This window comes from Coturnix japonica, chromosome 14 (genome assembly GCF_001577835.2).
Source record: "Coturnix japonica isolate 7356 chromosome 14, Coturnix japonica 2.1, whole genome shotgun sequence".
NCBI classification, from domain to species: Eukaryota; Metazoa; Chordata; class Aves; order Galliformes; family Phasianidae; genus Coturnix; species Coturnix japonica.
In genome coordinates, this window is record NC_029529.1 from 12,605,052 (window position 1) to 12,620,238 (window position 15,187).

At 38.1% G+C, this 15,187-nt stretch overlaps 1 protein-coding gene across 12 annotated transcripts in view; it reads right to left on the reverse strand.

Moving 5' to 3' along the window:
• The window catches only part of IQCK (IQ motif containing K), a 123,531-nt gene that overhangs the window by 99,555 nt on the left and 8,789 nt on the right, over positions 1-15,187 (reverse strand). For all 12 annotated transcript variants that reach the window (XR_004308985.1, XR_001558428.2, XR_001558429.2 and 9 more), the window contains 2 exons: positions 14,494-14,578; positions 10,068-10,179 (listed from right to left, as the gene is read on the reverse strand). Coding sequence is in view for 9 of the 12 variants with exons in the window: in XM_032447683.1 (XP_032303574.1) it covers positions 10,068-10,179; positions 14,494-14,578 (197 nt within the window). In the remaining 3 variants the exon portion in view is untranslated. The remainder of the gene's footprint in view (positions 1-10,067; positions 10,180-14,493; positions 14,579-15,187) is intronic.

The window sequence follows — 15,187 nt, forward strand, 5'->3', positions numbered from 1 at the left end:
AGCAGCTTTCTTGCTTTGAAGAACTTTCAATTAGAAGTCAGTGATGAGGCACACAATTCACCTAGTGCATAAATATATTTTTTGGCATTAACAACAACAAGCAAGGTCAGTAATGAATAGTTTTTCTATGTCTCAGTGGAAAGAAGAATGCTATCCATGTGATTGCAAAGGCTCTGCCAAATGGGAAAAATGAGTCAAACAAAGTGCACAGGGCTGCTTGCTGGGGTAAACAGTTCTAAATGAACAAAAGCTCTACATAAAAGTAAAATGTCCCCACTCCTAATGAAAGCTGTTTTCAAAGCTCTGTATTCTTTCAGAATGCTGTAATGCAGATTAACATAATGTTTTCTTTCTCATGATAAAAGAGCTTGGTCCCTCAGTATACTGCAATTTCAGCTGTCATATTTTATTCTTAATATTTTAATCTTTTACTAATATTTTAAGTTACAAATTTTAAATCATAAAGATAAAAAACTATTTACTCACAAGACGAATTGTCTTCACATCAAACCCATTTGTTGGGAAGGTTCATAGTTACATAGAAGCTAAAGAATGACATGCAAGCCAAAAAAGTCCTTGCTTTCACATACAGATACAGGAGTGCTTAGTTACCTTTCTGAGGTATGAAGCTGTAAGACCAGCAAACAAAACCCCCTTTGGTACATATCCAGAATATTGAGCTGCAGCACTCCAATGGGCTAATTTAAGGTGCTCAAAGTGCTGCCAACATGGAAGATCTTTGCTAGTAGAAAACGAAGGAAAAGTGATATACAATGATGAAGAAGTACAGACAACGCCTAGGAAACCCCAAACGTGGCCATGGAGGCCAGATGTCTGATTATTTGATATTCCTTGATGTAATGAGGTTGTCCTCTGCAAATATTTCATAAAAACCACAATGGGTTCCAAAAGCCCAGGGCTCACACACACTGTCCAACATTAGGACAAGCCAGAGTTCCAGGTAGCTTCTGGGTTTTAGTTGGGAGCTTCTGTGTCTTATCATAACCTGTGTTACTTAAGCATTACAATTGTAAATCACATCACGCTAAACAGGAAGCACAGGTTGTCACCACGAATCTGGATTTCAGAGAGTTACTTAAATAGCTTTTGACATATACTTGCTTCCTACGCTGACAGAAAAGTAAGATGTCCTTAGGATTCAGATAGGCTGGAAGGATGGGGAACAAAGTCTGCCAGACTAAGTCTTTTCACTAGAAATTTCCATTGGAAATTTTATTCTTCAGGCTGTGACACCTCAAGCTGAACTAACTTGCTTTCATACTTTTAAAGGCCTAAGAAAGATGATTTGTTGGTAGGTTAGCATAGCTCCCACAAAGTTTAGAACAATTTGCATGAGCTGATAATCCAACACTTCTTTTTTTCAGGCAACACCTATCTAAAAGCAGTGAATAGCGTAAATGATGGTATGAACAACCAGCTTACTACTGTTGCTGCTTATATGCTAAATTTTAACCACTTAAGTCTTGTGAGTCCAGCCATTCTTTCAACAAGAGCAAGAGAAAGATCCATTTCCATTTTCAATTGCCTTAAAAATGTTAAAGCTGAACAGCAGAGTTCCCATTTTATCCCCTGCCCTCATTATGCTACAGCAGATTACCACCACTGCACAAATGTGACTCTGCTGCAGCAGAGGCCACCCCCTTTTCCTAAGACAGATTTCCTACATGCTGGGGAAAGGCATATGGACACAACCGGGCAGAACAAGCTGCCTGATGATGCCAGGTAGGCTGGGGCGATTGCGACCACACACTGCTACCAGTCTGGGCAGTGCCAAGAAGGAGGTTGGGCTCAGCTCCCAGAAAAAGGACAAACCCTGAACTCCCAAGTCGTTCATGTAACAGAACGCGTCAAAAAATTCCACAGGGAATGCCTAATCATGAATTATGCATTCATAGGAAGTGCAATGTGAGATTTAAATAGAAGTAAAACATAAGGTATTCTCACAGTATTTTATTTTGTCCTAAAACATGAGTGCCTGCTTCAAGATGTAAAGCACAGAGCAGCTGAGGCCCTTAGGCACAATGGCAGTGGAAGTTTATAAAAAACAAAAACCCAGACAAAGAAAAGGAGAGAACTTTCCAGGTGCTTTTCTGCAATCACTTTTCAGGATGTGGAATGAACAGTCCAAACATCTGATGTGTAACACAAATAATCACCATCTTATGGTGGTATTCAGAACAGTCTCAAAATGTCTTCAAGATTTACTGGTAATGCTCATTATTTAAAACCGACAAACAGAGTAGGGCATCTCACCTATTTCTGATACATGGTTTCTATCTGTACAGGTTGTATGTTTTCTACTGTCGGAGTAGATAAGGTTATCACCACTGCAATCATATTACTGATTTTAACAATTCCTATTTCAAACTGCAGCCACACACATCCCAATTCACAGGATGCTACAACAATTAATACCAATGGAGACTGCCCTCAATTTCCTTGCAAGTGAGGTAAGGGTCTCTGAGCAGAGCTGTTAACTTGGCCATATTTTTGACTTGCAGCTTCCACTACAGTAATCTGTTTGTCTGCCACACACCTTAGAAATGCAGCTTGTTCTATATAGATTATGGCATAGATGATGTAATTTGAAGGCACAGACGATGGCTAAAAGAAGCACAGATTTTGAATGCATTTAGATTTACAGTCTCAGTCAACTCCTGAGAGTGGAATATTCAGTAATCTGCAGAACTCCAAGCACACATCTGAGGATTGCCTGCCTAGGACTTCGTCCTTTTCACATATACATTAAGTACAAACATCCTTACCATCTATTTTAGGTAACAGGCAATTTTTCCCTCATATTAACGCACAAATAAACTAGAATTCTGTAAAGTTTGGTTGTTTCAACTTAACAATGAACAACTTATAACCTACTTTACACACATACTACTCTAAAATACAACTGGTTTGTGACAGAAGCTTATGAAAGGTTTATACACCCACACTCTTTGTTTAACTCATAAGAACAATGAGAATTACATATAGTGACTTAAACAGTTGGAAACAGTAATGGAAAAAAAGACTAAAACAATAAGATGAAAATCCATAAAAGAAAATATATTGGAATAGCTTATTAGCAAGGGCTTAGAGTAAAAAAAAAATATATATATAGCAAGCAGTCTCACCCTTGCCTCCCAGTGAAATGCCAAAGAAGCCTGAATGTGAAACTGGAGCTGCCAGCAGTCTCTCTGAAATAAGACCCGAGTTTCAAACAGACAGGTCTTAATGAAAAATGTGTATAATTTTAGCCTCTTACTATTGGAAGTCAACATGCAGGCAACTGTTAGCAAAACCTTTCACTTAAGGAAATGTTCAGTCACTCCTAATAGGGAAGTAAAGAAAAAGATACATAAAAACAAACAAACAACTGTAATAAAAAGAAGCAAAACAAAACTGGAACATTGTGCCCATGGACAGTCCCGCTTCTCATGAATCTGAAATGCAACTCCCAGATCGCTCATGTAACGATGCTTTTGTAAAAGGGACACAGAGACAGGACAAACCTAATTCTCCATAGCACCCAGAGAGGCTGTGAATGGCTTACTGTTGCTGCAAGGACATTTGCCGTAGCCCCACACATTGCAGCAGAGGGCAGGTTGCCAGCTAGCAACAAGCAGCAATGGAGAAAAAGGGCTGGAAGATCTCTAGCAGTATTTATGTAATGCACCACACTTCATAACACTTTGACCAAAAATGGAAGCGTTCATTTCAAAGTATCTGGATGGCATTTTTACAACTCAAGGTGTACAAAAGGGAAAGAACTGACTGACATCTATTAAACTGCACAAACAGCTGAGATGAACACCTGAGCCTGGGAACAGCCAGAACCTGGTTGGAAGCAGGTCCCCCCAGAAAGCACGTGGGGAATTACAGGCAGAAGGCACTTGGGGCAGAGCTGGAATGCCAGGTGTGATGGGAGCTTCATCAGCGCTGCACTGACAGCCATCTCCCCTCTTATTTCTAAGACGTTTACTGCTTGGAAAACAGGTAAGTTCTGTAAAGCCATCAAATGTAAACACTCACATAAACTAAAATAAATGACAAAAAAAAAAAAAAAAGACAGTTATGTTGAAAAAGATACCCAGTACCTAAGAGAATTCAGGGGCAGGTAACGTGTGTGTTCTGCAGTTCATCCTTCACTAATCTTTAAGTCCCATTTTAAGACTGCACTAATGGCTCATGGCCTTTCTTTTCCTGCCTGCCTGGTTTATTCTTCCCAAAGTAGTCTCAAGTCTAGTTTTGCTGCAGGAAAATTCAGAGGTTTAATTTCTTATTTGTTAGTAGCCTTTCCTTTGGGGTTTTAACACATCTCATTGTTAGCACAGAGATGTAAATGTTGTTTTTTTAATTCAGGTATATGAAAACAAAGAGTTCTCAATTCAAATGTTCTCATTTTTTCACTATTATCTTGTAAAGGTTAAAAGAAAAAAAATACTGCGAAGCCTATGAAGAGTATCTCCCCTCCTTTAAAACAGAAAAACAAGCAAAATAGATCTCTATAACCACAGAACAATCAGCAAATAGCAATTGCCTTCTTTTCCACTATGAACCATTATTAAAAACTGCACAGTGATGGATAAAAGTACAACTTTGTTGCTGGAAGATTTGGCCGGCCTTGTGCTGGCTGATAACTGCTGCGGCCGTGTGAGTGCAGTTCAGAAGATCACACAGTTTGTAGCTTATCTAAATCACATCTTTATTCTTTTTTTCCCCTCAAACACTCCCAATATGGTTTCAGAAATTAAAGTAACTGCCATCTTTGTAACTTTCCAAAAATGTCCAAGTTCAGGGTGTGGACCAATAAAGCAGAATCTACATCATGAGCCTTATGACTTTTATCACTACATTCTCAGCTGTTAGTGCCAAGATTAAACTTTCAGAAACATCTCAAGCATCTCAAATTAGACCTGGTGAAAAACAGCACGTACTCAGCCACAGGCCCTGCTTTGTTCTTGGATCTCCTTCCACTTTCTTAAAGGAAATTTCAATGTCTTTTGTGCAACTGATAACTTACAGGTCTACTTTTAAACTGAAAGCAACAGGCCAGCTTCCATTGAAAATCATTCTAAATATTGCACTTTTGTTTGGGAAAGAAACAACGGAATGCCTGTAAATACTGTGATGCTTTCATTTTTTTAGGAATAAAGTTCTTTTAGGTGCACTGTGACAACCAGAAGCCTTTCAAGTCATACATCAATCACAATTGGAACCAAAATCATCAGAAGACGAACCTGCAACGTGTCAGATATTAACAGACATTTTCACGTATCTTAGAAGCGTGGAACCATGATGCAATATAGGGAAGTATCCGCTTACAAGAACTTCATAATGGAACTGATTAAAGAATTAGAGGTATAACTAAAGGAAGGCTGATTGTATCATAAAAAAATAAATAACAGAAGAAAATTGTTATGTACCATGCTTAAACATGACTACACTTCAACCTCCCTTGATCAAAGCGGAAAAAACCAAGGCAGAAGTAACCCAACATGTAGAAACAGTGAATTCCTTACATTTTACTGAGCTGAATTTTCACAAACAAACTACAGAGGTGCTGTTTTTAAGAGATCCATTATGAACTCAAGACTTTGCCTTCTGCTACTCCAACATTACCAGTTATGGTGCATTTAAATACACATATTTTTAAAGCCTACTGTAATACACGCCACTTGGGAGCTAACGGTCTTCTCATTCTGGTATTTTGTTTGGGAAACTGCTCAGTCTGCAAACATGCATGCAATTGTAACTTCATTTCTAGACTCATTAGTAATTATCTGTTGGAGTCCATGACTATATTCACATGCTCATTTATATAATGAGTTCTAAAAAGTTTCATCAGGCAGAACCTTCCTTTCTGGTTTAAAGTTCTTCCTCCATTCTGTTCTGTTGTAATATCATTACTTATTGTGATACAATCATGATACAGACAACCTTCTCAAGTATGCAGACTGGGCTTCCCCTCTTCAGCTTAACTTGGTAAACCTATTCAGTTTTCAAATCCTTCTTCATAATTCAGATGGAGACATATCACAGCTGCAGGACTGACCACATTTCCTTACCTCTTGACAGTATGCATCTGTTCCTGCTTTAGCACAACACATGCTCCTAAAACAAGCAGCCTATTTTCTCCTTTATCTATCTGCAACCTTGTTCATGTTTTCAAGGATTTTCCAGTGAAATAACATCTACATTCTGGGTCCCTCCAGCACGCTGCTGGTTGCATCCACCCTAGGCAAAAGATCCTTTCTTTTAAAGAACTGTTCTTAAAAGCTCCCATCACAAGTGAGCAATAATTTCTACTGCCAAAGGAGAAATACAGCTCAAAAATCAAATGGCACATACAGGAATGTTCCCTCCTGTGTCTCAAGATCAACCATCCCCACCTGAAGATCACTTTGTTTCTCAGCGTGGTTTAATTATGTTTTCCACACGCAGCATTCATTCACTGTAACTTGCAAAGCTAAAGCTACGGCAGCCTCTAAGAACAAGTGGCTAAAAGGGTGACCAAGGAAGTAAACGAGAAGCCTGAAGCTCATTTTCTATCCATTCATAACCTCCGGAAGTTGTTTTTTATTAATAGTGCAAGGGCTGCTCTGAAAGTAATGCCTCCTATTTCATCATGCTGGCCAAATTCATTAAAAGAAATCAACAGTCCTGCAGGATGCTATTTGTTTCCTCAGTTCCTTCTCTTCAGTAATTTTCACACAGTTTTTACATGCTATATCCCAGAATACTTTTCAAAACTAGAAATAATTAGTACATAAGATACAATGAAAGGAGAGTAAAAAATTGTAAAGTGAGGGGAAAAAAAGAAATGCCTCTAAATATGTTTTGAAGTAAGGGCAGTCAGTGGTTTACATGAGGTTACTTGACACCCTGGCCCAGCACAGCAAGCAGACATACCAAATAGGGTACGGTTTCACATGACACTGTAGGCACAGCACAGATTAGCTGATCTAAAAAGTGAGCTGCCATCTCAAGGGGGTGGATTCACCCCCCTCATTACTGGGGCACCAGTTCCATTGCACTGGATCTAAGGGCTGTGTCAAACAGGGCTCATCCAGCAGAAAACAAATGTGGAGGGGCACAGCACAGAACAGAGAGCAGCCCTTGGGCAGATGGGCCAGCTGGAGCAGTTCACTACAAAACCTTCAGCACAACAGCCAAGGAAAGGAGAGGTTGGTAGAAACCTGAGCCAAGGAAGCACAAGGACTACCTTTTTGATGGGCAGGTTGTTGGGCACCTCAGCTGCCCAACACAGCTCACAATTTGGCCCCTACTTAAAAACAAACAAATACTCAAAAGCTGTTTTATTCTGACTATGTTCTTATAAAAAATAAAGACTTCACAATTTGTTTTGATTATGATGGATGTGTTTACACACATTCTGAAAAGAGGAAAGTTAGTTAAGAACACCTTTGAACTTGTTAATTACAATACAGCTGCATTTCTAATTTCCCTTTGGCATCCTTTTTCACACTGCTTTCAGCACCAACATAATAAATATTTGCCCAAAACACACCCATGAAATAAGGTACAGGTAGCACTGTGCTGTGAGCTGCACCACAGCAGAATGTGTCTGCTAGCTTGCATTTTGGCTGATATTTTCACAGGGAGCTATGCTGATCTTTCTAGTAGTGTCAATAGAATCACATTACTGCTTGAGTCAGCATTTTCTAAGAGCTATTTGGCAGCTCACCACTCATCCCCTACAGTTAGATTCAACAGTATTTACAGTGTCTAAGAAACAGGGTTTGAGTAATCTACAAATTTAAGAGTGATTTCATTGTTATTCTTAATGTAGATAACTTTGTAACACAATGATCTATCAATTTTAAAATGTTTCTTTTGATCTTAATGGTTTATTTGTGACATCTGAGCTTTCAGTACTAACAAACGCTTTGTCCTGCTCAATGCAAGGAGCTCAGTGGCTTAATTAAAGGGCAGATTTCACAGCGACTCAGTTAAACCAAATGTGTAGAAAGATGAGCTTAGGAAGCAGTTGTGTTACACTATTCATTACTGCATACATGCTCATATTTCCCTTCAGCACAAAGTCAATTGTGTGAAACTGCACCACAGACAAAGGCAGCGGAAAACAACTCTGTTGACTTCACAGTGAAACGAGGTTTAAGAACATTAATAAACAGCAGAGTAGTAATAGCAGAAATACGAGCAGCTGGAGAGCTAACAATTATGGCATCACAGCTGAGATTGATAATGAAAACCCCTGGACAGTAACTTCTTAAAGTGGTACAGCTGTTTCCAAACAGCCATCTGTCTTGTGCCCCAAGGCTATTTTATGTAATGGATACTCTTATATTAATTTAGCAGGGATCAGTCAAATAATTACAGAAACAAGTTTATAATATTGAAAGCTACTGTGATATAAGCAATATAAACTTGCGCTGGTTGAAGAAAAAAAAAAATTGAAAAGGAACAACTTTACAACATACTTTGAAGAGATGGAACATCTTTGTCCTACCAACCTAAAATAACTAATTTGATGACAGGAAACCTCTATGAGAATGATTAAAAGGAAGTTGTTTTTTCACATGGAAACAATTGGTGAAGAAGGCAAAGGAACTCTTACTACTGCATGATCCTCCAAAACAATCTAAGTGTAGTTTACAGAAAAACTTCTTGAGAGATGGGAGTTCTTGGTATGAATTTAACAGCTGAATGGCACAGTCCCTTCCCCCCTCAGCCCCAACTTCTCTTGCTCACATCATTTTCAGAATGGTTTCATCTTGTCCCCTGGAAGGGCACTTCAGATTTCAACTTTAAAACTTGCTATGCATGAAGACTGTAAGCTGCAATCATACAGGCGTCCAATATCATATTACACCCTTTCCCAAAGCATTGTGTTGCAAACCCAATATGGAAAGGCCTTTTCCAAGTTTGTTTCTCAGAAATAAGTGAGAGACTCATGTAACCATAAATCTGACTGATACCACAGACAAAGAAATATTTCAAAAAGCCCTTGATGAAATGATGTAAATGCAAACAAACTGAAAAGAGAGAACAAGCACAAATTCAAACTGGAATTATTTAACATAAATGAACGAACCTGCTAGATCAACCTCTATCATCACCTTCAGTAATGCAATTTCTGAACAATTAGCACAGGCAGAATTAGACACGGATTACAAAGAAGAAAAATGTGGCTTTTACTTTTTAGATCCACTGTTGTCTGACCTTCAGAACATTTATGTTTCCTTTTTTGTTGTTTTTTCTTTTGTTAACCTAAACTTACAGTGGACCACAGTAAAGGGTCCATACAATCTCACAAAGACTTGAAGAAAAAGTCAATCACATCAAAAATTGGCTTTACCCACAGCTAGATCTGCTAGAAGACAAGAAAATACTCAATGTTCTCAACATTTAATAGTGAAGTGAGGCTTTGATCGGAGAGTCCTGTGTATAGCACAGTGCAGATACAGAAAAGTGTGCCAGTGTAACACCTCACAGTATACATAGGTTGCTCTGAAAGTAACACCTACTTATTTCCATAGGAAAAAAAAAAAAACATAGCAAACTAACACCACTTGATAGAGCAAATTCTTGGCTACAAGATACCATCTGTTCAATGCACTAGCTGTGCATTTTCATCAGCAAAGAACAAGAGCCTGCATGCCACACTCATAAAAATCTGCACCAGCAGAGGTGACCCACTGCTGCTGTTATCACTGCTGAAATGCAGCACCCACTGCCCAGTCTCCATAAACATTCACTAGTGTTGACGAATGTTAATGGATGCCATCTTTTTCTGCATGGAGAAACTCAATGGCACACCTTCGCTTCACCTGCACTTCCACATCAGATGCTGTTCCAGAGTGCCCCTCTGCTGCCATCTGTCACTTCTGGATTTGAAGTCATAGAAAATTGTTGATGCACAGCTGGGATTAAGCCCCTTCACTGCCTTTTTTTGTCACTCATGATTAGTGTTCAACTGTGTATCTTATTTCTTAATGCAACTTAAAGTATAAAAATTAAGTGTTTAATATAAAAAAAAATCATTACAATCAGCAATTTAATTCACCTACCTTTGGCTTCCTGCTCAGCCCAGAATTTTCCCACTGTCTCAGAAATGATTTTTTCATCTCTGAACTGCTTTTGCCACTCACGCAGCTCTTGTACTTCCGTATCACAGCGGACCTGGAAAAGGAAACCAGAAAATGCAACTAACGTTATACATTCATGTTACCCAAGGTCACAAGCCTTTGTTTTTTATGCTGGGCTGTGGCTGTGCAAATATGTGGCATCCATCCTTTTTGCAAGGCTCGATACAAAGCATGATCCCAGAGGTTTACAGCATTCAACTTACGCAGAACTAAAATACACACAATTGACAAAACCCACTGAAAGCATAAATATGCCAATTAAGGGTTCATTTTGATTACCAAGGACTCCTGAGAATGTGACTGCAGTGAGATGCCAATTTTTCAAGTTAATTAAAATTTAAAGCATTATATTGAAGGGCATTAATGCCTTCAGAAAACCACAACACAATAAAACCAACCCACTGATTAACACAATAGAATAGAAGAGGCACATGAAGGGTCATACAGCAGGAAATTTATTCCAGCAAAGTGATTCACACCTGCTACCAGCTGCAATCCTAGCCATACCATTTTCACAAATAGAACAAGCATTAGTCTCCTGTTTAAAGTAATTGAAATGCATTACATGATGTCTATTCTTTGGCAGTCACTCCTATGAAAACCCTAATTCTGCTTCCATGTAGAATGACAATAGTCACGGGCTCTATCTCCATTTAAGCTGAATTTCTCCATTATTGCTTTTGTACTTGTATGGATCCTACTAACATAGGAAATAATTCAGCTTTTGCCACTCCTGAACTTGCTCTAATCCACACTTGATTAAATAGCAGTATGTTGCCTATCATCTACCTTGGCACTCACACACTTACTGCCTCCAGTGTTAGAACAAAAAATCCAGAATGGATGTCCTGTCTCTAACAACAGCAGGTAATGGTCACTGGGTCACTGTGGTATTTGCTCACTGATAAGCAAATATTCTGTCACATTCAGGTAACAATAGAATTATTTGAAATTGAATTGTTTTGTTTTTGTTGTTTTTTTTCCCTAAATGATACAGATACAAAATGCCATTTGCTTTAGGACTTAATATCTTAATTGTTCAGGCTGAAATTAATCAGCATTGGAGAAACAAGCAGCAGCAGGCACAGCTTCTCCTGGATATGTTTTACTCTCAGGAAGCTGACCACTTAACTGTCCAGAGAATTTATGTTTACATTATTCTTGGATGATACAGTAATGAATCTGCTCTGTGATTTAAACTGTTACTCTACTACATTACATTCCAGCTTTCACACACTTTTCTGAGATGCACAGAGAGAAAAACAGCAGGATGCAACTTTCCACTCGTTAAATATATATATATATTAAAGTATTTAGCAAAGTATTCTTTCCACACAAAATTTCTTCTCTGTGGTGCAACTAAAAATGCAACAGACAGCAGGGTGTTTTCAGTCCACATCAGAGAAGATAACTTACCATATTTCAGTGCACTGACAGAGCAGAAATACAATGCAAGGTTACATAATCAATACAGATGGAAGACTGTCACTAAGTCACTTGACATCAGATATTTCTTAGGCCCCTTACAATATCCTATTATTATAACACAGTTCTGTATTATCGTCTATAAAGGACATACAAAGTTCTTACAGGATGAAAATAAGATTTAAAAAAAAACAAAACATAAAACAAAACATTAACTTATTACTATTTCAAAAAAACACAATATAATCCCAAACAGAGACTAGTGTCCTTTGGCTTGCAAGAGACATTTTCTCATTTATAGTGCCCTTATGCTTTTATAGTATCCCTAACTCTTTATTCCAATGAGTCCATTATTTGCACAGGAAAGGGTTAAGGGAATGATTATGGAACATAAAAAACAACAGCAGAAAAGTTACAGGAAGACACAGAAATGACAACTCCTACTTCTAAATATAAAGCTGTGGGGGAAGAAAAGAAAAATGAAGCGTCTGTTTATAAGTGTAGCCATTTAGAACCTGTATTTTGGTTCACAGCACCACCACAGTGCTCTCTGTATAATGAAAATGAAGATAATGACTCTGAGCAGTTAAAAGGTAGGAAGTAAGTACAGTAAATTCTGTGTACTCTCCCTAAATAAACAAAATAGCAACTGTGGTGAAAGACACAGCAAAATACAGGACTCTGAGATAAAGAAAGGCACAGTCAGATAAAGTTAGATACTCCAAGGTCCCATTTGAAACCCAAGCAGGAACACGAGCTCCAGGACATAGAGACATTTTAGAAATGGGAAAGAAAAAGGAGCATAAATACATCACCTTCAGCAAAACAGGCAACAGGAACTGAACAGAATCCTATCTTCATATTCTAAATATTTAGGAACTTTAATTGAGTACATTTACAATATTTTCTCAGAATGTAGCCTATTTGTAATTAGAGAGCAAGTCAATGCACTATAATAAATTTATGACAATTCCAGGTAAGTTATCAGTGGCTGAAGTAGCTCAACTGATGCTGCTCCTGTAGATGAGTAGTCCAACTATGAACTGAAAGCAAGTTGCATAACCAATGAATAAATCAATGACACGATTAGGAAACATACAGAAGAGTTAAGCTGAGTTGTTATGTTAAAAGAGAGAGAGCTTACCCTTACCTGGGCTCACTGAAATTTTCCACAAGGAGTGATCTCCAAAAGAGACACTTCTGTAATGGCAGTCAGCCCTTAAATGGGCTCTAGGAGAGGTGCAGCTGGGCTCCACCCCTTCCAGTAGCACAGGAGAATTGCCTTCACCTGTGCTCCCAGGGCTGACTTATTGCTCACCTCAGGTGGGCAATCAGAGGTTCAGATCATGAAACCCAGAAAGCTCCTTCCCTTTCCTGCTAGGCTGCACTTATAACAGATAACAGCACTTCCCATAGTTTTCTTCTGCTAAGGTCCGAATCTAACATTTCACTGTCTTATCAGTTTTTTCCTGACTTTTAACCAGAAAACTGTTTTAAAATAACTGGATTGTTATTTGCATTTTAACATGTGGCCTAGTGCTTTTGTATCTAACACTGCTTTGTAGTACAGAATATGTTTGTATGAAAGACCGTAGCAAAGGCTTTGTGGAGAGCAATCGTTAAGTATTATTACCAAGACAAGGACTTTTCTGAAATCTGCTCTAGATAAGGATAAATGTACTTTTCCAAGTTATCAACTGTTAAATACTATGCTGAAAATATTGAAGTTAAGATGAGAAGAGATTGTGCCCTTCAGAACCTCTGGTAGAAGCACAAGGTATCTGGAACAACCTTGCAGGGCTCAGCTAACTATTATTGGATGTTTGCCTTTGCAATACTCCACTGCAAGGATGCCTGCAGTGATACTGTCAGTGCTAATTAATGTCACAGTCAATGCCATCTCTGTTTAGAAAAAGAAAAGTCAAGGAAAGCAAACAAACACAAAGTGTCAAAAATCTATCAGTCAAGAAGATCATCTCAGGATATTTCACTATTTTTGCCTGCATGGCACTTTATAGTAGAAACTCTTATACATTCTTGCTTTAAAAAAATAACAGAGAATGTTTAATTCTGATTGTGATTTAGAGAACACCAGATGTACAGACAGATACCCATCACAATGAGACTATCGCTATAGCAGAAGCTATTTACAACCTTATATTATGATAAAGGCAATCAAAGACACTTTTGTCACATGGATTCCAAGTCCATTTCATCTAAAATCATGAAGGTTTTAGAGCCTTAGAAAGAAAGGCTTGCCAGAATCTCTTCAGGATTTTCAAAATAATTTATATCTTATCCTAGGCTTAGCACTACTGTTACACTCCAAAATAAAAGCAATAGCCAATTTTCCTCATAAAGTACTTTAAGGGCCTTGCTTTTCTCCCTTACACTGGAGACTGTGTTAACTCTGTTTTACTAGTATGGCTTGCAGCATCTGAAGAACAGCCTCCATTCCTCTCTGGTCTCATTTGTTGTCTCAGTGTTGCCATCTTTATTTCTATATGCTTCTATATCTGAATAGACCTCACCAACCCTCCTTGTGCACCTCTACACTCACTTACATATAACTCTAAAGGGCACAACAAAATATTTTAACATATAACTCTAAATGGTACAACATAACATTTTAGCAAGTAGCCAAAGACCAACTAAAAAAAAATGAAAACTGTTCAGTATTTTTGAATTTTGAATAACTGTGGATTTCATGAGAAAAACAGCAAGGTTACATCAGCATAAATGCCTGTGAAAAGATTGTAGTCATTAGGCATAAGGCAGAGCAACATCCAAAGCCAATGAACCATGAGGGTCTCAACAGCTATTTATAGTATCCTCTACTTAAAATTTATGTAAGGGTTTTCCCTAGGGCCTTCACAGTCCTACAGATTCAACATCAAGCAAAGTAATTATAGATTATTCTTACCCGATAACCTCTCCAGAATGCCTGAATTATTATGCTTGCTTCTTCTTCTGACAGGAAGAAAGACAGAGGAAATGGCTGCCTGGGACTGAATAAAAAATAAAATATTTTGTGAAAGACTGGCTTTCAGAAGTATGTTACTTTATTCTTTAGCAATATGCTTTATAAAAAGGGCTGCTCGGGAGCTTGAAACATACAATTTCTTATTGCTCTAAGATAAAAGGTGCAATTATTTCTCCTTTAAAATATAGTCTATGTATGCTACAATCACTTCTTCCTTAAAATAATATGAAGCTCAATAATCTTTCTTACTCTTCTTATGTAGATTCTGAATTGCTACCAATACAGTAGGGTTTGGGCTTGCGGTGGGAGGGGAGCAAGAGATGGTGGAGACATCATTTGTAAAGCAAAGGAGGTTTTAGTGTGCACGTAACAACAAAGAAATTTATGACAAATGTTTATTACCTAATTATTAAAATTGTACAACAATTTACACTGCAAAGATGCAAATACTACAAAGACCATAAGTAACCAATCCATCCAGTCCTACACTTGCTGGCTAGAACACCATTTCCACCTTTCTTTAGGAAGCATATTTTAAAATACACTGCCGTCCAGGCTACAAGGTCTGACAGCTTACATTTTCCCTCCATTTAATTTCATTTCTATTAGTCTCTGCCCTGGTAAGTTTCCTGTG